The sequence below is a fragment of the Lepidochelys kempii genome, chromosome 1 (assembly GCF_965140285.1).
Source record: "Lepidochelys kempii isolate rLepKem1 chromosome 1, rLepKem1.hap1, whole genome shotgun sequence".
NCBI classification, from domain to species: Eukaryota; Metazoa; Chordata; order Testudines; family Cheloniidae; genus Lepidochelys; species Lepidochelys kempii.
Window position 1 is genome coordinate 259,590,218 of NC_136380.1, and position 22,687 is coordinate 259,612,904.

Sequence of the window (22,687 nt, forward strand, 5' to 3'; positions counted from 1 at the left end):
AAAACGGGTAGGATCTTTCTAGGCCCTTATTTGAAGGAGTAGAGGGTGACGCAGCTTGTAACTGAGGTTTTTCTTTCCAGTGCCAGGTGTTTGAATCAAATGAGAACCCACCCCATCCTCCCCCAAAAAACCCACAGAATTTTAAATAGTCTGACTGTAAATTCCCTTTAAGACACTTTTGTACTGTGCATGTTCTGAGGCATTGCTGGCCCCTGCCCAGCTCCTGGCACCCAGGGCTGTTCTAACTTACATTCTGCTTCTCATGGTCCCTAATTTGTTGGAGCTGCAGAGAGGCACCTGTGTTCCTGGTACTTCAGCTGGAAGCTTCAGTGAGTGGTGGGTGTCACAAGGAAAGTCGTCTTCCGTCACACCATGTCTCCGAATCGCTGTCCTGCTTTGCATCACCTTCTGCACCAAGTTTCCTCATCTCTCTTTCAACGTTTTCCTGTACTCTACTCCCTCACTTATCTGTCCTCGTCTCCTCCGATGTCCCCACACATGATCTCCTTCATGCTGACATTTCACTCCTCACTACTCCCTTTGTCCGGCTCATTCACTCCCAATTTCATCCCTTCTTTTGCAGCCCCAAGACACCTGGAACAGCTTCCCAAGAACGTGCACTGAGACTGTTCCCTCTCGCCCTTAAAGTAAAATACACAATCACTTGTTCTGCAGAGCCTTCCCAACGTGACATCCACCCCTGTTCTGCAGGCCTGATTTTGAACTCCCATCAGCTCAAGTCACCACTGACACCAGTGGAGTTACCCCACTGGAAAACTGTTGTGCAGGGAGGATCAGGCCCAGTGTCTGTAAACTCTTCTGTACCTCTTTTGTCTTTTAAGTGTGCAAGCCCATCAAGGGTCTTTTTGCTTGTTTAGCAAAAGTTGCACATTGTCTAGCCAGGGCACAGCGATAGTGCTATATAAATGACAAACAGCGAGATGCAGAGAAGAGAAGCGGAAGGGAGTGTGTTAGAGAAACTGAGTGCAGTACAGCAGAACAAACATCCTTCTTATTTCTCCCAAATACGTCGTACTTCAGAAAGGGGGTAAATGCATCAATTCTGTTCCTGCCAGGGACCCCAGGCCAGCCCCTTTTCCACACCCCTGATGCTCCGATGTGGATCATGCACACTCCTTTCCCCTTCCCTTACGACTCTGATCCTGCTCATTTATCATCCCTTCCCAAGGGAGCCGTGATCCAGGTGTTTTCCTCCATCAAAATGCTACTGCTCTCTTGCTCTCTTTTTTCATTCTCCAGTCCCTCAAGCGGGAACACTGTTATTCTGTGTATTACCAGTCTGTATCGCCCATCTTTTGGAAGAGAAGTAAAATGGAGGGCCTGTCGGTCATCATGTAGTTGTATTATAGAGCCTATGGCACTTTTTATAAGTGTAAGGGCATTAGCCCTGGTGTCCTGCCCAAATTCCAATCACTGTGTAATTTCAGTCTGGCTGCCTACAATTCTTTTGCAGCTTGTTGTGAAGAAACTGCTCTTCACTTGTCCTTCCAGGACCATATTATGTAGCGTAACTGGTACAGAAGGGCTGCATTTCAGAAGTGAGTGATCTCTCCTCATTTGGGAGGCCCTGCAGAACTCACTCACGGTGCCATTTGAGAATCATGTTACCCTTTCAAGCTCATGCCGATAAAACGGTACCACACCATATCTTAATGCACACCCCAGAGTGACAGCTCTGCCCCCAGTTACAGCTATGCCGCTCCACTGAGTTTATTGGGACTGCACAATCAGAATTTGGCCTACAGTAACTCCTCGCTTAACATTGTAGTTACGTTACTGAAAAATGTGACTTTAAGCGAAACGATGTTAAGCGAATCCAATTTCCCCATAAGAATTAATGGAAATAGGGGGGGTTAGGTTCCAGGGAAATTTTTTTCACCAGACAAAAGATTATATACACACACACACACACACAGACAGTATAAGTTTTAAACAAACAATTTAATACTGTACACAGCGATGATGATTGTGAAGCTTGGTTAAGGTGGTGACGTCAGAGGGTGGGATATTTCCCAGGGAATGCCTTACTGCTAAATGATGAACTAGGAATCAGCTGAGGCCTCAAGGATTAACACGTTGTTAATGTAGCCTCACACTCTACAAGGCTGCACGAACGGAGGGAGGGGAGACATCATAGCAGACAGAGACACACACACAGGGATGAGAGAGAGAGATGCACAAGGTCCCTTTAAATATGCTGACCCCACTCTAAGTACATTGCCTTTTTAGGTAGATCAGCAAGTTGAGAAAGAAGCTACTGCCAGGAAGCTCACTCCGTCCTGAGCCCTGTCATGCCCCCCCCATGGAAATGGGGTAAGTGGGGTGCCGGAGCAGGGAGGAAGGGGACACCCTGACATTAGTCCCCCCTCTTCTCCCCCACCCTTGCACAGCAAGTAGGAGGCTCCGGGGAACAGCTCCAAGGCAGAGGGCAGGAGCAGCACACAGCAGTGGGGGAGGAACAGCTGAACTGCTGGCAATTGACAGCCTGCTGGGCCGCTGCCGCACAGGGAACTTAGGGGAGCAGGGAGCTGATACGGGGGCTGCCAGCCCCCCCTGGTTCCAAGCCCCACCAGCTAGCTGCAATGGGCTGCTTCTTCCTGGAAGCAGTGGACAAAGTAGGGGGCTGCCAAACGACGTTATAAGGGAGCGTTGCGCAACTTTAAACTAGCATGTTCCCTACTTGATTCGCAACGTAACAACAAAACAATGTTAACCAGGACAACTTTAAGTGAGGAGTTACTGTACTCTGTAAAAACACTTGAGGATCTTGCAGGATATAAATTTGCTGGAGAAATATAATATATTTACGTTTACCCCTACCCTACCCCTCTTCTCTGTCTTATTTTAATGCTGTCCTTTCCCAGCCTTTTGGGCATTCCTCTGGTTTGTTGGCTTCTGCTTCCTGGCCAACCAGTGGCAAGTTTCAAAGCACGAGAACAACCCGCTGAATGAGGGGGCAGATGCAGCTCGAGCAGCGATCACCTTCTCTTTCTTCTCCATCTTCACCTGGGTGAGTAAAGCAGCTGGGACTCTGATTAGAGCCCATGGATCAGGGCTCCCCTGCATAGCAGTTCTAACCCCACTTAGGGTTAGCCCAGCCCTCTGTAGATGAAAGGTCCCCTGGCTAGGGCTGACTCCTGCATTTCCAATGGAACAGCAACGAAAGTGGCTTCTGGGAGAGGCCCAGTAGAAGAAATGGAGGATGGTCCAATGGGTAGGGCATTAGCCTAGGACTCAGGAGAGCTGGGTTCAAGTCCCTGTTCTGCCACAGACTTCGTGTGTGACTTTGGGCAAACCACTTAACCTCCCTGTGCCACAGTTCCCTGTCCATAAAATGGAGATAATAGTGCTGCCCTACTTCACCGAGGTGTTGTGAGGATAAATAGAGTTGAAACTCTGAGGTGTTCAGATACTCTGGCAGTGGGGGCGTATAAGTACCATACAAAGAGTCTGTTTCTCTTTCCAGGATGTGTGGCTAGCATTACTGACCTCAGGAGGGGCTTCAGCAACTGTGTTGGGGGAGGGGATGGTTGTTAACATCCTGTAGCACAGCATATGGTCTTCCTCCTGTCTGTATCTGGTTTGCCCCCATGCTGGCATTCCTAGTTCATTTGGTAGGAAGAAAATGGTGGAATTTGTTTGGATCCTTCCCAGAGCTTCCTTTCCCTTCCCTTTTTATCCCCCAACCCGCACCAGGGAATTTCTCTACTTGTCCAGATTTTGGGGCTCCATTTCAATGTAACCGATTGGGTTTTTTCCATACACAAAGAGCCTCCTTGTACTTTCAGTCAATGTGACTTTTATTTGAAATTAAGAGATGGAACAAGAAAGAACATAAGTAAAGTCTGCACAGGAGAGCACAGTGTGTCTGTCTTTTGTGAGATACTGTGTCACCCCTGCCACACAAAATAGCGGCCAGCACACTCCTAGGAATGTAAATGTGTGGTACGTAGATGATAAGATCATGCCAGTGGCATAGCTGCCATCCCGCTCAACCAGAACCTGCTCCTCTTACTAGACGTTTCTTTGTAGTTCTAGTCCAGATGGGGCTATCAGTGGGGGTGGGAAATCAGGGGCTGGAAGAGCTGTGGAGGCGGCATCTTCACCTCCTGAGAAATGCGGCAAAGGAGAGCAACACCTGCCACATCCTCCCAAACTTTGTCTGGGTGTGTCCACACTGGAGTGGGAGATGTAGTTTCCAGCTCAGGCAGATGTACCCATGCTAGTTTTGATCAAGTTAGGGCACTAAAAATAGAAGTGTTGCCATGGCAAGATGGGCTAGCCACCTGAGTAAGTACCTAGGATCCAGGCAGGATCATACTCAGAGAGCTAGTCCATCCCACTGCCAGCACCACAACGGCTACGTGGCTATTTTTAGCACGCAAGCTCAATCAAAGCTAGTGCCTGTACGTCAACTGGAGCTGGAAATGATGCCTCCAGCTCCAGTGCAGACGTACCCAATGAGTGGTACTGCAGGGCTCTCCCCACAGACCAGGGTTCCTCAGCCACAGGAAGAGAGGGATGTGAGATGAAAGGCCTGAGGAGGAAGGCGTGTGTCCAGCTCCTCTCTCTGTTTGACAGGAGGAAGGGGAGTCTAATGGTGTCTGTTGGGGTTTTTATTTCAGTCACGTTACTTTGTTTGGTTGTCTCCCTCATTGACTCTTCTCCCTATCCCCTCCCGCTCTCTCCTCACAGGGCCTCCTGACATTTCTGGCTTTCCGGAGACTCAGACACATTAGCTTTCAGGAAGAATACAATACTCTCTTCCCTAGCTCCCCCGCACCGCTGCCCTAGTGCCATTCCCCAGGGGGCGCTTAGCACCATTCCCTCAGGGCCTTGTCGGAGAAGGGGTGTGCATAGGGGAGGAGGTTGTTGGAGTGCAGATGATTCCAACTCCCAGGATCGGGGTGGGAGGCAGGGGCTGAGAATACAGAGGCACGTTGCCATGTCAGTGCAGCTGACATGGTGGGGAGAGAGAGAATCGATGTGCCTTGGAACTGGGATGGGACGTTAATTGTCCTTTGGGGAGTTGGAAGGAAGTGACCCACCTCTCCTCCTCCACTTCCCCGCACCTGACTAACGCTCAATAACACCTGTATCTCTTTCTATTGGCATCTGCTCAGTCTTAATATTTTAGCCGGGCAGGGCTCCCCGCACCACAATCCCTTCTTCCCATCTCCACTTCCTCTCACTCCTCTGCTCCTTTTACTCACTATGCTGGGATGGTCCCTGGGTAGCTGGACCATTCAGACATGTCTGGGACACTGGGGGAAGGCAGCTCTCTGGTCCCTGACCCTCCCTGAGCCCCAGCCCCAATGATCTTGTCACACCAAAGAGCGTTCCAAAAGCAATGTCAGAGACGGGGAGCAGGAACAAGGCTGGACCTATTCTAGAAGGCCTCTGCTTCCCCCCCCTCCTTCCCCCGCAAGGTCTGTGATTTTTTTTTTTTGGCACCATAGCGGGTTGCTCAGTGGATGACTAGCAGTGAAAGGGTTAATGGGAACAGCCGCTACCTCATGACCATCCCTTTCCTCTGGCGGATCGGTCTGGAGCCCCAGTAGGGTCTGAGGTGAAATGAGTCACAGATCCAGCCCAAAGGAGCGAGACCTCTGAGGTGGACGTGAAGCAGATCACCTGGCTCGGGGGGGGACGTTATCCATGTATATCCGTCTATGCCTTCACAATGTGAACCCTGTCGCTGGGCAGGATGGACTCAGCAACTGCTGTGGGCGTGGGCAAAGCAAGTGCAAGCAGTGGGTGGCACACTTGTGCGCTCTCTCTCTTGTCCTGGGCTCGCGCTCTCCATGGGGCACACTAACTCTTCTTGCACTTGGGTGTGTTTAAACAGTGATTTCCAGTCATGCCTTGTGCACTAATCCTTAACCACTACTAACTTGGCTTTTGTTTGTCTCTCCTCCTCGGCATGTTCCTTCCCTTTCTCCTGCCTCTTTCTCTCTCTGCTTCCCATCTCCCCTCATCCTCCCTTAAAGGTGGGCCAGGCGTTTCTGGCATACCAGCGCTACCGGATTGGTGCCGACTCAGCCCTCTTCTCCCAGGACTACACGGACCCAAGCCAGGACTCCGGCCTGCCTTACACCCCTTACACGAACGAGGACGATGCCACAGACACGGTGGGGACGTACCAGCAGCCCCCTCCTGTAGACGCTTTTGACGCTGAGACACAGGGGTACCAAACCCAAACACAGAACTACTGAGCTACACCGGTGCCCCTTCCCATGCCCCTCCCCTCTGCCCCCTTCCCTCTGCCAGCGGGAGGCTGCGGCACAAAACAGACAGGCGCATCCCAGCGCAACAGGTGGCCCTTGGCCATGCTCCAGCCTGGGGCCATTTGTTTTTATTTATTGTTTTTTAAAAAGAAAAAAAAAGCCCTAACTGCTCCTCCCTCCCTCTGAATTGTCCACCAGACCCAAACTGCATATTCCCAAGTCTATCCCTGTCCCTGTCACAGCAAAAGCTCCCCTGGCAACCTGGGAGTGAGCAGCAGCTTTGGGCAAGAATCCAGCTCAGCCTTTTGGTGGGCAGGGGAGGGTGACAAGGGCACCAGCACAGGTAGCAGAGGCCTAAGAGGGGGAGATAACGGGGACTGCTCAAGCGGCTCTGGGGGGCAGGGGGAGAAGGTGGCACCTACAGTGTTGGAGCGGATGCGTGTGTCTGTCTGTGTGGGTGGGAGGGAGAGTTGGATATGGGGGAGGAGTGTGTGAGGGAGGGAGAGGTCAGAGCAAGCATGCAGGCGTGCAAGGGTGGGGGGATGTGCAAGCATCGGGGCAGGTCATAACCCCTTTGCCTCATGGGGTATTGCCCCCTCAGCAATACAAGGCTGTATGGGAAGTTGTTGGTAGTTTATCTTCGGGGTGTAGGGAGGAGTGGTGTTGAGGGTGAGGGACGGGGGGTGAGAGACAAAATGCTTGGGGGCGGAGTTTTGCAGGCACCATCAAAAGCTACAAAGATGTTGATAGATTTTAAACCAAGAGAATAATCAGGACTGGACAGGATGAGCTATGCAATGAGAATCCCTCTTTCCCCAGACAGTTGGATTGGAGGTGCTTCCCCATCCCCATGTAAGCACCCTTCTGAGGTTAACACTGTGGTCCTCTAGGGAGAACCAGAACCAAGCTGCACGCTCAGGGTGGGGAAGATGTCTTAAGAGAAACTCCTGAGAACTCCATTCAGTCCCCTGCTCTTCCCGCTCAGGGATCACAACTGGCTAAGCACGGAATGAGGAGGAAGTCACTGGGCTGATTTGGGGAAAAGCCAGCTTCACACCAGTTGATGGGGAACTTTGCCAGCCAACTCTGGGAGCCCTGTGGCCTTTGCCCAGAATAAAGGTGCAGGACGAAAGGGACAAGCGGATGAATTTAATTTCTATAGTCCTGTTGAATCTACATCTCTGATGGAGTGAAAGAGATTCCAGCCTCTCTGTGCTCCTAGACAGATTATCCCGGGCATCTGTGCCACTCTCTCTGGAGCCCAGAGAAACAGGGCAGAACTCTCAATGGAGGTTCTCGCCCTGCTGGAAAGAAATACTGCTGCATTTCTGCCAGCTGGCGTCTAGACATTCTTAGGGTGGGTGTAACCAGTGAGTAGGGTCCCAGCAGCTGGGCTCTTGTGTGTGCCCCAGTTATCCTGACTGAGACTGGATCAGGGAACCTAAGAGGGGTCTTTAAACAGCAGCTCTGCTAAGTGAGCTGAATGGGGAGTATCTCCCCCTGCTCTTGCAAAACCTGGCCATGCTGCACTCTCTTCCCACTGAAACTCGGTCTTTGTGTATCTTACAGCTCTTCAGAGACGTCAGTGCTCCATCCTCAGTCCCTAGCTCCTGGCAGCCTAAGGGCTTGTCTACACGGGGAAATCGACTAGAACAGTTATTCCAGGATAGCTCCCTGTGTGGACACTATGCTCTGGAATAAAATGTTGTTTTTTTTATCCTAGAATCCTTACTCAGCTTTGGAAGTACACTAATTATTCTGGACTACAAGTGACTTTTATTCTAGAATAGAGTGTCCACAGTGGGAGCTATTCCACAATAGCTATTCTGGTCAATTTCCTCATGTAGACAAGCGCTAAGAAAATGAGGCCAGGAACCAAAGCTAGGTATCTCATGTGGGTGTGTAGAATATTAACTCCTAGGCTACCACGCTTGAGCTGGGCAGAGCTCGCAGCCCTGCTGGCCCTCGGATGGAGGGATCAGGAGCAGAACCAGGGTAATATGATAGTACAGAACACTAACCATGAGCACCTTGAGGAACTGAGAGATCAAGGATGGAACACAGGTGTGCTAGGTGGCAGTGTAGAGCACTTACTGTTAGGACTCCTAGTTCCTGCCAGGCTTGGGAATTGAACTTGGGTTGCCAGGAGGGCAGGGCAAAACATCTAGGTCAGTGGTTTTCAACCTGGTGTCCATGGACCCCTGGAGGTCCACAGAATATGTTTAAGATTTCCAAAGAGGTCTGCACTGCCATTAAGAAAATTTTTAGGGGTCCGCAAATGAAAAAAGGTTGAAAGCCACTGTTCTAGGTTACTAGCTCCCTCCCTTGCCACACACCTCTTGCCAAATGAAGGATAGGAGAAATAGGGAGACGCAGCCCCAAAATGAGTGGAGGAACTGTCTAGTGAGGAATCCCCTCCTTTGTACACAATTATACAGCTGTTTTTATCTGCAGTGTCTATCTTTAAAGGAAAAAGAAAAGGAGTACTTTGTGGCACCTTAGAGACTAACAAATTTATTTGAACATAAGCTTTCATGAGCTACAGCTCACTTCATCAGATGCATGTATGTATCGGATGCATGCATGTAGCTCACGAAAGCTTATGCTCAAATAAATTTGTTAGTCTCTAAGGTGCCACAAGTACTCCTTTTCTTTTTGCGAGTACAGACTAACATGGCTGCTATTCTGAAACCTATCTTTAAAGGGCTGTTTCTCAGAGCTGCCTATGGAACTTCCACATTTGGGCACTAAAAAGAGGAGAAGTTGTTATCGGAGGGAGCTGAGACTCCAGCTGTTGCGTGATCTATGTGCCTGTGTGTGTATGTGTGTATATTGTTTACAGGCCTCCCCATTGGCGCCTCTCCTAGTGTTTTGCTGTACGTGGCACATGGCTAGCAGCTAGTGGAGGTGAGGGGAAGGAAATGATAGGCCCTGTCACAGCTGAAGCACAAAGAGGAGCTGGGCAAGTCTCTCACTCCATGGTCCTGAGCAAAAGCAATACTGTAAATAGGAGGTTTGGTGGGGAAGGGTTCCCATCTGCCAAGCTTCTCTTCTGTTGGGGTAGTCTAATATTTAGGTTTGGGAAGAGGGGGGACTTTATCGAGAGGTGTTCTTTGTAATCCGTGTCAGAGAGAGCTTTCTCCAAGTGGTCTCTCCCCCTGGAGTGAAGAGAGAATGACGGAGTTGGGGAGGGTTGTGTGGGGAGGCAGAGGAATTATAAACAACTGGTGTCTCAGGGTAAAACCCCAGCATATCTTTTGGAATGAATCTCTGAGACCCAGCAGCCATCCCCCACTTCATCAGAGAGGGTTCTGCCCGTGGGGAGGGGATGTTTTTATTTTGGTTTGTACCATGGGACTATTTTAATGTCCCCTCTCCCATCACAGCCAGGAGGGTCCCTAAAGTCATCTAGAGCTGGTCACAGAGTAGCAGCCATGTTAGTCTGTATCTGCAAAAAGAAAAGGAGTACTTGTGGCACCTTAGAGACTAACAAATTTATTTGAGCATAAGCTTTTGTGAGCCACAGCTGCATTCTGATGAAGTGAGCTGTAGCTCATGAAAGCTTATGCTCAGATAAATTTGTTAGTCTCTAAGGTGCCACAAGTCCTCCTTTTCTTAGAGCTGGTCAGTAAAGAGACCTTTCCCCCTTTCACCCTGCTCCCCTCACAACACCAAGGGACCCCCTAGCTGCTCTGCAATGGAAGGCTCATTACCTCCCCTGTCAGGGCAGGCATCTCCCAGGCAGATGAAGAACCAGTCTGCTCCTGTCTCAGGTTATTCCCCATCTCTCTGTCCCTCTGCTTCTGTTCTCTGTCCGTCGGTAGACGTCTGCATGGCAAGCAGGAGCTTGCAGTGGTTCCTAGAGGGTTCGCCCACTCTGGTGGCTCAGTTCCTGGCTTTGCTTTTGCCTGGCGGGAGCAGCGAACTCTTTTCAGTGTAACATCCTCAGCCCTGATAAATGAGGGACTGGGGCAGACAGAGAAAGGAGGACAAGGGTCTCTGAGTAGTAGAATGATAAGGGTGCATTTCCCTCTGTGGTGTTGGTGGCTTTTTAACAGGGTTGCAGGCTCCTTACTGGAAGGGAGGGAACGATTCTGGCCCCCCGTCTATGTGCACACACAGCATTTGGGGACCTTGAGTTAGAGGCTATTTCACAACAGGAGGTGCCAGAGGAGGTTATAGCTCCAGTGTTCTGACAAGTCCTGGGCACAAGGTTGCTCCCCTCCCATGCACACATGCGATTCACCAACTCAATTCAGTTCTCTTCCCCTCCCCACCCCTTGTTCCTGACAGCTCCCTAGGAATAAGTCTCTGCACCTAACACTGCCAGCACCCTGTACCCTTATAAGCATGTGGGAGACCCTGGGAATGCAGGACAGATGGGTGGGTCCTTTTAGGAATCTTAACTCCAGCTTCTGGAGAGACTAGGAGACAATGAGGCCCAGAGGTTAGCTCAGTCGCCCCGTGTGGCATGTACGAACCATTTCTCCAGACGATCTCACTGCCTCTGTGGTATTGACAACTCCAGTTGGGTTTCCCTGCCCCTCCCCTGCAGCGTTACTGCCTGTGTATAGTATATATATATTATATATAAATAAAAAGATGTATAATATAAAGCAATACATATATATGATGACTAAAGAATGGCCTGCTGCACACAGGTTCCTTGGGTGTCTGTCCAATCCTGAGTGTCCCCCCACTCCCTCCCCCACCTAGTATGTTTTCCAAAACCAATTCCAATAAACCCTGCCATCTTGGCACCTGTATTTACTACGTCCTGTATATTTGTGGTTAACAAAGTGAAGGTGGTAACTACTGGTGTCTCTTATCAATAAAGTTATTATGTTCAAAATAACAAACCATAATGGAGGTGCCTTGGGTTTTCTTCCCTTTTGTATTCTGGGGATTTGGGGGTTATTTTACCCTACAGTTTATTGCTGTAGATTATTTGTCTATTGCTCTAGCTTCTAGCAGGCGCTACATTTTAAAAATATCATTAAATATTAAAAAAATCACCAGGCACTGCTACAGTAGACTTCAGCAATAGATACCCTCCCACAAACACCTGTCTCATTTCCAATAGCCACAATGTGATAAGCGTAATACTCAAAGTACCATCCCCTGCCTAGCCTTAGATGACACTTTTCTCACATCTGTCTATCTTGCACTAATGAGCCCATTGTCATGGTATCTGAGTCCTATGTATCCCACCCCACTCTCCAACTTGTGGTCAATCAACACAGGGGTCCTGGTAGTGAAAGACTCCATTCTTCTTCGAGTGCTTGTTCACGTCCATTCCACATTAGGCGTGCGCACGCTGCGCGCACGAGCGTCGGAAACTTTTTCCCTTAGCGGCTCCCGGCGGGCCCCCGAGTGGCGCCACTGCGCCCCACAGATATACCTCTGCCGGCCCAACCCCCTCCAGTTCCTTCTTACCGTCCATGGCGGCATTGGAACAACCTCTCTCTCTCTCGTAGAAGAGCAGTCCCTTAGCCTTTAGAGTAGCAGCCGTGTTAGTCTGTATTCGCAAAAAGAAAAGGAGTACTTGTGGCACCTTAGAGACTAACCAATTTATTTGAGCATAAGCTTTCGTGAGCTACAGCTCACTTCATCGGATGCATTCAATGGAAAATACACTGGGGAGATTTATATACATAGAGAACATGAAACAATGGGTGTTCCCTACACACTGTAATGCATCCGATGAAGTGAGCTGTAGCTCACGAAAGCTTATGCTCAGATAAATTTGTTAGTCTCTAAGGTGCCACAAGTACTCCTTTTCTTTTTGCGAATACAGACTAACACGGCTGCTACTCTGAAAAGAGTGATCACTTAAGGTGAGCTATTAGCGGGGCTGGGGGAGGGGGAACCTTTGCTCAAGAAACACCATTTGCTCAAGAAACTCCCTGAAAAAGCACAAGAACAAATCTGCACAGACACACCCCTGGAACCACAACCTGCGGTATTCTATCTGCTATCCAAGATCCATAAACCTGGAAATCCTGGACGCCCCATCATCTCAGGCATTGGCACCCTGACAGCAGGATTGTCTGGCTATGTAGACTCCCTCCTCAGGCCCTACGCTACCAGCACTCCGAGCTATCTTCAAGACACCACTGACTTCCTGAGGAAACTACAATCCATCGGTGATCTTCCTGAAAACACCGTCCTCGCCACTATAGATGTAGAAGTCCTCTACACCAACATTCCACACAAAGATGGACTACAAGCCGTCAAGAACACTATCCCCGATAATGTCACGGCAAACTTGGTGGCTGAACTTTGTGACTTTGTCCTCACCCATAACTATTTCACATTTGGGGACAATGTATACCTTCAAATCAACAGCACTGCCATGGGTACCCGCATGGCCCCACAGTATGCCAACATTTTTATGGCTGACATAGAACAACGCTTCCTCAGCTCTCGTCCCCTAACGCCCCTACTCTGCTTGCACTACATTGATGACATCTTCATCATCTGGACCCATGGAAAAGAAGCCCTTGAGGAATTCCACCGTGATTTCAACAATTTCCATCCCACCATCAACCTCAGCCTGGACCAGTCCACACAAGAGATCCACTTCCTGGACACTACGTTGCTAATAAGCAATGGTCGCATAAACACCACCCTATATCGGAAACCTGCTGACCACTATTCCTGCCTACTTGCCTCCTGCTTTCATCCAGACCACACCACACGACCCATTGTCTACAGCCAAGCTCTAAGATACAACCGCATTTGCTCCAACTCCTCAGACAGAGACAAACATCTACAAGATCTCTATCAAGCATTCTTACAACTACAATACCCACCTGCTGAAGTGAAGAAACAGATTGACAGAGCCAGAAGAGTACCCAGAAGTCACCTACTACAGGACAGGCCCAACAAAGAAAATAACAGAACTCCACTAGCCATCACCTTCAGCCCCCAACTAAAACCTCTCCAACGCATCATCAAGGATCTACAACCTATCCTGAAGGACGACCCATCACTCTCACAGATCTTGGGAGACAGGCCAGTCCTTGCTTACCGACAGCCCCCCAACCTGACGCAAATACTCACCTGCAACCACACACCACACAACAGAACCACTATCGTTGCAACAAAGCCCGTTGCCAACTGTGTCCACATATCTATTCAGGGGACACCATCATAGGGCCTCATCACATCAGCCACGCTATCAGAGGCTCGTTCACCTGCACATCCATCAATGTGATATATGCCATCATGTGCCAGCAACGCCCCTCTGCCATGCACATTGGTCAGACTGGACAGTCTCTACGTAAAAGAATAAATGGACACAAATCAGACATCAAGAATTATAACGTTCAAAAACCAGTCGGAGAACACTTCAATCTCTTTGGTCACTCGATTACAGACCTAAAAGTTTCAGAGTAACAGCCGTGTTAGTCTGTATTCACAAAAAGAAAAGGAGTACTTGTGGCACCTTAGAGACTAACCAATTTATTTGAGCATAAGCTTTCGTGAGCTACAGCTCACTTCATCGGATGCATACTGTGGAAACTGCAGAAGACATTATATACACAGAGACCATGAAACAATACCTCCTCCCACCCCACTCTCCTGCTGGTAATAGCTTATTTAAAGTTATCACTCTCCTTACAATGTGTATGATAATCAAGTTGGGCCATTTCCAGCACAAATCCAGGTTTTCTCACCCTCCGCCCCCCTACACACAAACTCACTCTCCTGCTGGTAATAGCCCATCCAAAGTGACCACTCTCTTTACAATGTGTATGATAATCAAGGTGGGCCATTTCCAGCACAAATCCAGGTTTTCTCACCCCCCCCTCCAAAAACCACACACACAAACTCACTCTCCTGACCTAAAAGTTGCAATACTACAACAAAAAGACTTCAAAACCAGACTCCAACGAGAGGCTGCTGAATTGGAATTAATTTGGAAACTGAATACAATTAATTTAGGCTTGAATAAAGACTGGGAGTGGATGGGCATTACACAAAGTACAACTATTTCCCCGTGTTTATTCCCTCCCACCCCCCACTGTTCCTCAGACATTCTTGTCAACTGCTGGAAATGGCCCACCTTGATTATCACTACAAAAGGTCTCCCCCCCCCCCCCCCGCTCTCCTGCTGGTAATAGCTCACCTTACCTGATCACTCTCGTTACAGTGTGTATTGTAACACCCATTGTTTCATGTTCTCTATGTATATAAATCTCCCCACTGTATTTTCCACTGAATGCATCCGATGAAGTGAGCTGTAGCTCACGAAAGCTTATGCTCAAATAAATTTGTTAGTCTCTAAGGTGCCACAAGTACTCCTTTTCTTTTAGCCTTTAGAGTAGCTGTTATCAGTTCGTTTACATTCAGACTGTGAACACTTAAGCGATTAGGTGCTTGGAGGCCTCAAGCACCAGCCCTGCATGCCGCAGGCCCACAGCTTCAAGGCTTGCACCACGTGCCGCAAACCTATGCCAGTTAGTGACCCCCACGACTCGTGTCTACATTGCCTGTGGGGACGGACATCAAACTGAAAGGTGTAGGATATGCAAGGCGTGCAAGCCAAGGATAAGGAAAGAAAGAGACTTTAGCCTAAAGCAACTGTTGATGGAGGCCGCATTGCAGCCGCCGGGCCCGGAGCGCCCGACGCCGGCTCAGGCTTCCTCGGTGCGTAGTGCCCCGGAGCCGTCAGGAGACCCGGCACTGGCGAAGCACCGTAAACTGTTGGCCCCAGAGCGCCAGGCTAGGCCCCAGCACCGATCGTCCTCCCCGGTGTGGCCCCCGGCACAGCCTAAAGGAAAGCGTGGTCGTTCCCTGCACAGGAGGCTGGTGCCTCCCAAGGCACCGAGCACCGACAAGAGCAGGGCCTTGACCAGGAATTTGTTGAGCCTGCGTAGGTCTAGGATTAGGCGAAGGCCCCCTTTGGCCTTGGGGATGAAAAAGTATCGGGAATAGAACTCTTTTCCCCTTAGGCCGTGAGGCACCGCCTCTACTGCCCCCACCCGTAGCAGCGAGCGGACTTCCTCCTCTAGGAGATGCTCGTGAGAGGGGTCCCTGAAGAGGGATGGGGAAGGGGGCTGGGCGGGGGGGGGGAGGGAGACGAACTGCAGCAAGTACCCGTTTCGCACCATGTGTAAGACCCAACGGTCCAACATAATGGTGGACCACACATGGGAGAAATGGGACAGGCGGTTCAGGAAACAAAGGGACGGATCCGATGACTGGTCTGGTACGCTGTCCTCAAGCACCTTCAAAAGCCTGGCTTAGTGCCAGTCTCTGGGCAGTGCTGGAGAGCGGTGTGCCCTTCCTGGTCCTTCTTCACTTCTTCTTCTTCTGCCGCAACCTCCTTCTGGGCCACTGGCAAATGCGAGTCTGCGGAGTCGGAGCTCAACCGGGACCAACTCCGGGAGCGGTGCCGGAACGGTGTTTTCGAGCAGCACACCATTGCCGGCTTACCCCTCGATGGCGCCTGAGGCATGGGTGCCGGAGGGTTCTCCCCATATGGGAGGGGGCTCGCCGCAGACAGCTCGATGAGGTCCTTTGCGGCCTCAAAGGTGCCAGGCATAGAGGGCTGATCCGTTATGCCCTTGAGCCCATCGTTCACACTGAGCTCCCTTAGCTCTGGGCTCGGTGGGGCTTGTGCCGCCGGGACCGCCCGTGTCAGCACTGGTACCGTGGCCTTCCCCCACTTCCGGACCCGACGCTGGTGACGAACGCGTCAGACCACGGATGGGGAGCTCACCTGGGGGACCTCATGTCGCAGGGGTTGTGGTCCGAGGCAGAGCGGTCGCTCCATATCAACGTGAAGGAGCTCAGGGCGGTTCGTCTCGCCTGCCAGACCGTTCACACCACTCTGGGTGGTCACAGCGTGACAGTTCTGACAGACAACGCTACTGCCATGTTTTATATAAACAAGCAGGGCGGGGCTCGTTCCTCGCCACTCTGTCGCAAGGCTCTCCTCCTCTGGGACCTTTGCATAGCCCATGCGATTCACCTCGAGGCGTTCTATCTCCCGAGGGTGCGGAACGAGCTGGCGGACTCCCTCAGCAGGTCGTACCGCATGCACAAGGTCCTGCTCAAGGTGCACAGGGACAGGGTGGCGGTGATCCTCATCAACCCAGCCTGGGCCCAGGGCCGGTGCAACCACTAGGTGAACTAGGCGGTCGCCTAGGGTGCCAAGTGGTTGGGGGCGGCCAAAAGCTCGCTCTGGGGAGGCGGTGGAGCAGAGATGAGCTGGGGCGCGGGGAGGGCCGCCTGCAGCAAGGAACTGGGGGGGGGGACGCAGGGGAACCGGTCCCCGCCCCAGCTAACCTCTGCTCCGCCTCCTCCCCTGAGCACGCCGCTGCGCTCTGCTTCTCTCCCTCCCAGGCTTGCGCGCCAAACAGCTGATTGGCACCGCAAGCCTGGGAGGCGGGAGAAGCGGCGGCGGTGGCGTGCTCTGAGAGGAGGCGGAGCAGAGGTGAGTTGGGGTGGGGAGCTGCCGCACACGGCTCCCCGGGCTGAGGGGAGCTGCCGCAGGGCGAGCGCCTCAGGGCGGGGGGGAAGGGGGGGAGCTGCTGCAGGGCTCCCGGGGTGGGGGGGGCGGGCGCAAGGTGGAAGTTTCGCCTAAGGCGCGAAACAACTTTGCACCGGCCCTGCCTGGGCCCGCCAACACTGGTACACATTGTTCCCAGAGCTGTCGGTGGACGCCCCAGTAGTCCTGCCCCTACACCAGGACTTCATTACACAGGACGGCGGGCGGCTTCTCCACCCCGACCTGCAGTCACTGCACCTGACGGCAGGGAGGCTCTGTGGCTAAATGCCCTGGAGATCCAGTGCTCCCTTCCCGTGCAGCAGATTCTGCTTGGCAGTAGAAAGCCCTCTATCAGGGCGGCCTATATGGCCCAGTGGAAAAGGTTCTCATGTTGGTGTGAACCCCGACAGGTGTGGCCTTAGCTAAGGGGAAAAGTTTCCAACGCTCATGCATGCGGCACACGCACACCTAATGTGGAATGGACATGAACAACACATCTCGAAGAACAACAGTTACAAGAAAGTAAGTAACCATTTTTTTCCCAATCCCCTGAGACATCCTCCTTCCCCCTGCAACACCCTCCTTCTAGTTAGGGCAATATTGAGTAGCCAGGAAAGGCAGAGCCATCTTCTGATCCATTTTTGTTTGGGGCTTTAGCCTGGGTTCAATTGTACCCACAGAACTCCTGAAACCAAGGCTGCCAAACCTGAGTGGTGCTGTGACCCGTGAGCCAGGTTGCAATGCCACTCATTCAAATTTGACCCAGATGCCCTTTGTCATGACAGAGGGGTGGCTGGGCCAAACTTGAGTAGTGCTGTGACCCTGTGCACCAGATTGCCACATCCAGATTGGGGAGCTGGGCCTAGCCCCAGGGACAGGAGCCACCACTGTGGAGTGTGTGTGGGGTGGGCTTGCTCTCCAGTTCCCCACCCCAACACCTCACCTCCACACCAGGCCAGGATTAGGGTTGCGGTGCTGGGCCAGGATTAGGGTGCTGCTGTGGGTCATCTGTGTCCCCCTGGATTACAACTCAAAACCATGTCCAAAAAGAGTTTAGTACAGTGCACCCATTGAAGTGGGAGGCTGTATTTGATGAAAGGCTTCTTTCTACTCTCCTAGCTTTTGAGATGTTAGTAGGTTGCAAAAATGTCCTTCGGAGCCCATTAAAAACTCAGTGTCAACCAATAACTCATGAGCCATTGCAGCACTGCCGACCCCAAGTATTCCAAAAAAATTACTCCCTTCCCCCAAACCCATGAGCTTATCTTAAAAATCATGAGATTTCAAATAATTAGACATTTTGGCATCTTTTAATTTCCTTCTGTTTTTTGAACCTTTAGGGGCCATGTTTTTAAGCTTTGCTCTGCGGCCCTGAAGGCTAGAAACTGCCTTGTATTTTAAAATGAAAGCTGAAATTTTCATGAGATCACAAGGACTCCAGAAGCTGGGGCTTTAAGATATCATGAGACTGTGAAATAATTATAAATAAATATCATGAGCCTCTCAATAAAATCACAGTTGCTGGCAACACCGAAACCCACCCACTCAAAAAATCCAGATTGGCTGAACCCTCATGGGATCATTGTCTTTGTTGTTTTGGTCTCTCTTGGGCACACACAGACATGGAGTGGAGGCAGCTCTGTGCCCACCCCTGCCTTTCTTCCGGGGGAAGCTATTCCATTTTGCCTTTTTAAACCCCTGGGGTGTGTTCGGGAAAGGGAGGGGTCATCTTTTCTCTCTCCAGTTCTCTCTCACACGTCTGTCTCTTCCCTCTCCATTTCCCTCCTTTTCCAGCCTGCATGGAAAGGGGGGGATGCCTGTAGGCCCAGCTGCTGACTCCTGTGTAGTGCCCAGTGCACTACACAGCAGCATCTTCATTAATCACTTCATAGACCAGACACGTAGTGCTGCAGCCACTATTACAGTGGCTGGTCAGTGACAGGAGGGGGCGGCAAAGGTGTGGCAGCTGAGCCTGCGGGAAGAAGGCTGAAGATGGGAAAGGGAGAGATGAGGGGAGAGTCTCTGTTATAGCTTTAGGTCCTGCCTCTTCAATGCGCAGGTTGTGAATGGCTCTGCAGCGTTAAGACCAAGATTAGCATGAGTGCAGCAGGCCCAGCTATGCTGGACTAGCATTTCTCTTCCTCCACCCAACCTGCAGCCTTCCCAAAAAACTGTAGCTCTCTCCTCCAACCTCAGCCTCGATGATCTGCAAGCAAGGAAGAACACCCCCCCCACTCCAAAAAAAAGATAGGTTTCAGAGTAGCAGCCGTGTTGCTTGTCACTACAGATTGGCAAGGCTGTAACTATTAGATGATTGGTTTCAGAGTAACAGCCGTGTTAGTCTGTATTCGCAAAAAGAAAAGGAGTACTTGTGGCACCTTAGAGACTAACCAATTTATTTGAGCATAAGCTTTCGTGAGCTACAGCTCACTTCATCCGATGTGAAGCTACAGCTCACTTCATCACTTACTCTAGGACTAAAGCAGGTCTGCTTTAACCTCTAGACAGTGCTTTCTCTCTCTGGATTAAATTCTGTTGTAACATATACACACAATTCCGTTAACCTGAGTGGGAGCTGCATGTACGTGTTATAAAGCAGAATGCAATCCTAATTCCCCAATCCTGCAATGTGATGCATATGGACAGATCTCTGGGCCCATACACAGCCTCAGTGATTTCAGTGGAGCTCTCTGCAGGCACAGGAATCTACCCATGCTCATCATGTTATAGGACTGTGACCCTAGGCATCATCAAATCAGCATCTGCTTCTGCTGCAATCCAGAAAAGGTGATAGCTGCAATGCAGTTGTGTTTTAAAATAGATAGCTCCCATCATCTTTTTAATATATAAACCCAATAGAAACATTCTGCTCTACAGGAGATTTTGAAGTTCCAGAGAAATGTTATTTTAAAATAATTTTCCCTATTTGATGTGTGTGCACATGCAAGCCCTGATCCTGAAAACGCTTACAAATGTGCTTATCTTTACACATGGGCTTACCATCGTCAGTGGGACTACGCTTGTGCATAAAGCTAAGCCTCTGTGTACCTGTTTGCAGGACTGGGACCTTCAATTTAGTATATTCTCTTACCTGGCCAATATTAACCTTTTTTCTAAGAAATCATTCTAACACGGTATCTATTTCCATTTGGATTATTGAACATTCTTGTGTCCTTCATAGATTATAAAGATAGAAGGGACCACTGTGATCTTGCAGTCTGACCTCCCATATAACATAGGTGATAGGACTTCCTTGAATTAATTCCTGTTTGAATGGGAGCTGATCTTTTAGAAAACCATCCAATCTTAATTTTAAAATTGCCGGTGATGGAGACTCCACCACAGCTCTGGGTAAATTGTTCCAATGGCTAATTATCCTCTCTGTTAAAAATGTACACCTTATTTCCAGTCTGAATTTGTTTAGGTTCAACCTCCAGCCAACGGATCGTGTACCATGTCTGAAGGAAAAGGATTGGAACTCTCCACATATTTGGAAGAAACATGTGATCAGGCACAAGACAAGAGTGGACAAAGAGGGATTGGACTCTGCTGGCCAGGCCCCCAACATTTCATAGACATAGTTCAAAATCATTGAGTTAATTCACTGGTGTTTATTTTGAAAGTAGAATTTTGTGTGTCTGAACCTCATATATTTTCTACAAAACGAAAGACTACTATGGGACTGCTGGAGTGTCCAGCCTTGATAACTCCCACCCTGGCCAGCATGACATTGCCACACAAGAGCAGAATTTCACATCTGATCACTTGGGTACTGATTCACACAGAGAAATGTTTGCTGTTCCGAGAAACCTTCAGTGCATCCATCACTCATATCAAAAATGTGTCAGTCACACAAGTGGAGGTCCCTTCATCTGAATCCTCATGTAAGCGATGGGATTATTCTTACATCTCCCCTCCTGTTCCCTTAAAGATGTTATACAAAACCCAGCATCCCTGAACCAGGCTGCCCTCACCTAGAAAGGTGCAGGCACATTCTTGAAAAAGACCAAAACCAATTATCTGTACATGTGCATGTATATCATTATATAAAATTTTTAAAAACTATGCTGTCTTGCTCTAAATTCATTCACTGGGTTCCTTTGGTAGGATTAGCCTTGACCAAGGGCCAGATTAAGATCTCAGTTATAAGAGACTGCTGAGTAACTCCACTGACCTCAGCAACTGTGGCCCAGATTCTGAGCTGTGCCTCGCAGGAAGCACAGCCCAGTCGTAGGGGAAGAGGTTGTGCAAAGGTAGTTTTGTGGTGCCTGAATTCGTCCAGGAGCCAGCTGAGCTTCTGGTGTAAATTAGAGCCACCCCAGGGGCTGCTCTAATTTACGGTGGATACTCGCAGCCACCTATGCGTTCAGACATTCCACACACCCTTTCTGCTGCTGACATGCCCTCTACTGCCCCAGGGCTCAGCCCCAACATGTCCCTATGCTGGGTGCTGCAAAGGAGGACAACAGAAGCATGCTGCCTCTACACCAGGGGCTTTCTAAATGGAGGAGATCTGGCTACTCCAGCAGCATAAAGGGGCTAAGAACACAGCTGAGAGATGACACCTAAGGTTTTGAACTTAATCAGAACTGATCCTCCTTAAAGACCTGTTAGATGCACCAGCTGTGATCTGGGGCTGAGGAGAAGAGCTTTGGAGAGCAGGGTCAGATTAAGGCAATTTCAGGCACCCTAAGCACACCATGACATAGGCCCACCGTGGTTCTGCCCCCTGGTCCTTCCCCCCACTTAGAATGATGGTAGCAGAGGGACACCCTCCCCTCCCCTCAAGGTCCCTTTCTCCCCTTGGAAGAGTAAAAGCAAAGGGCCCTCTTTTCCCAGGAGAAGAGGCAGAATGGCAGTACTGAGGCCCTTCAGTACTTCCCCACAGGACAGGAGTATCTGCTTCTGGGGGTGGGACTGCTGTACTCTTTTCCTGGCTGGTACACAGAGACCTCTGTTGGGGGGTGTTTGTAGGGGCCCCCAGAGCAGTGGGGCTTATCCATTGAGATGCCTGGGGCAGATCACACCTCTCCAATCTATTGTTTCAGGTTCAGGCAGATTTTCAGGTCACATTTTCAAGCTTTTCTTCTGAACCATGAGGGCTAAGTGAAAATGAAAGCAGAGGTTCTGGTGTAATCACATGACTCCAGGAGCTAGAGGCCTGTGCCTTATCCAGCCCTGTGCGATTGACGCATGAAGAGGGAAGTATGAGCAATCACGCTGTCGGTATGGGTGGGAGGGTGTTTCTAGCATGGATAGATGGGTACATACTAGCTCAGCTTGAGCTAGCACCAAAACCAGTATTTCAGCCTCAGCACAGGCGGTGGCTCAGGTTAGACCCCACAGTACGTGCCCAGGGAGTCAAGCAGGATTTTAGTAAGGCCCTAAAAGCTGCCGCCACCTGTGCCAGCATGGCCACACCACTGTTTTTAGACACTGGCTCAAGGAGAGCTAGCATGTGTGCATCTGTCCAGGCTGGGAATTGCCCATCCGGCTGCAGTGCAGACATAGCCCTGTCTGGCCAGCGAGGGGAGTGTTCAGGGTGCGAGGAAGGAGAGGAAGAGGCGCTGGGTGGGTGCTGAGGGGAGAGGGAGAGGGTACGGAGATGGTGTGTGGCAGACAGGGAAAGTCCAGACCCATTGGAGAAAGGTGGGGGCTGGGTCAGAGGCTGAGGCCCTGCTAAGAACCCAGAGGGCAAGGAGCTGATCCCCAGGGCAGCCGGGCAGACTCCACGCCACAGGGCCCAAGCCACGTGCCACATAGGGTTGCTAAGTTTCCGGTTTTTGACCAGAATGCCCGGTCAAAAAGGGACTCTGGCGGCTCTGGTCAGCACCACCAACTGGGCCGTTAAAAGTCCAGTCAGCAGTGCTGCAGAGCTAAGCAGGCTAGTTCCTGCCTCTTCTGGCTCCCCGCTGCGCCCTGGAAGTGGCCAGCAGGT

The 22,687-nt window shown here is 50.5% G+C and overlaps 1 protein-coding gene across 3 annotated transcripts in view; it reads left to right on the forward strand.

Moving 5' to 3' along the window:
- SYNGR1 (synaptogyrin 1) overlaps window positions 1–20,814 on the forward strand; it is a 38,189-nt gene extending 17,375 nt beyond the window's left edge. The window contains exons 3-4 of one of the 3 annotated variants that reach the window (XM_073326795.2): window positions 2,886–3,031; window positions 20,174–20,814. In XM_073326795.2, coding sequence (XP_073182896.1) covers window positions 2,886–3,031; window positions 20,174–20,344 — 317 coding nt within the window. In that variant the 3' untranslated portion in view covers window positions 20,345–20,814. Of the gene's footprint in view, window positions 1–2,885; window positions 3,032–4,716; window positions 6,680–20,173 lie in introns of those variants that run through there. The other 2 variants (XM_073326796.2, XM_073326793.2) reach the window with 2 other exon arrangements.
- The last annotated feature ends 1,873 nt before the right edge of the window (window positions 20,815–22,687 follow it).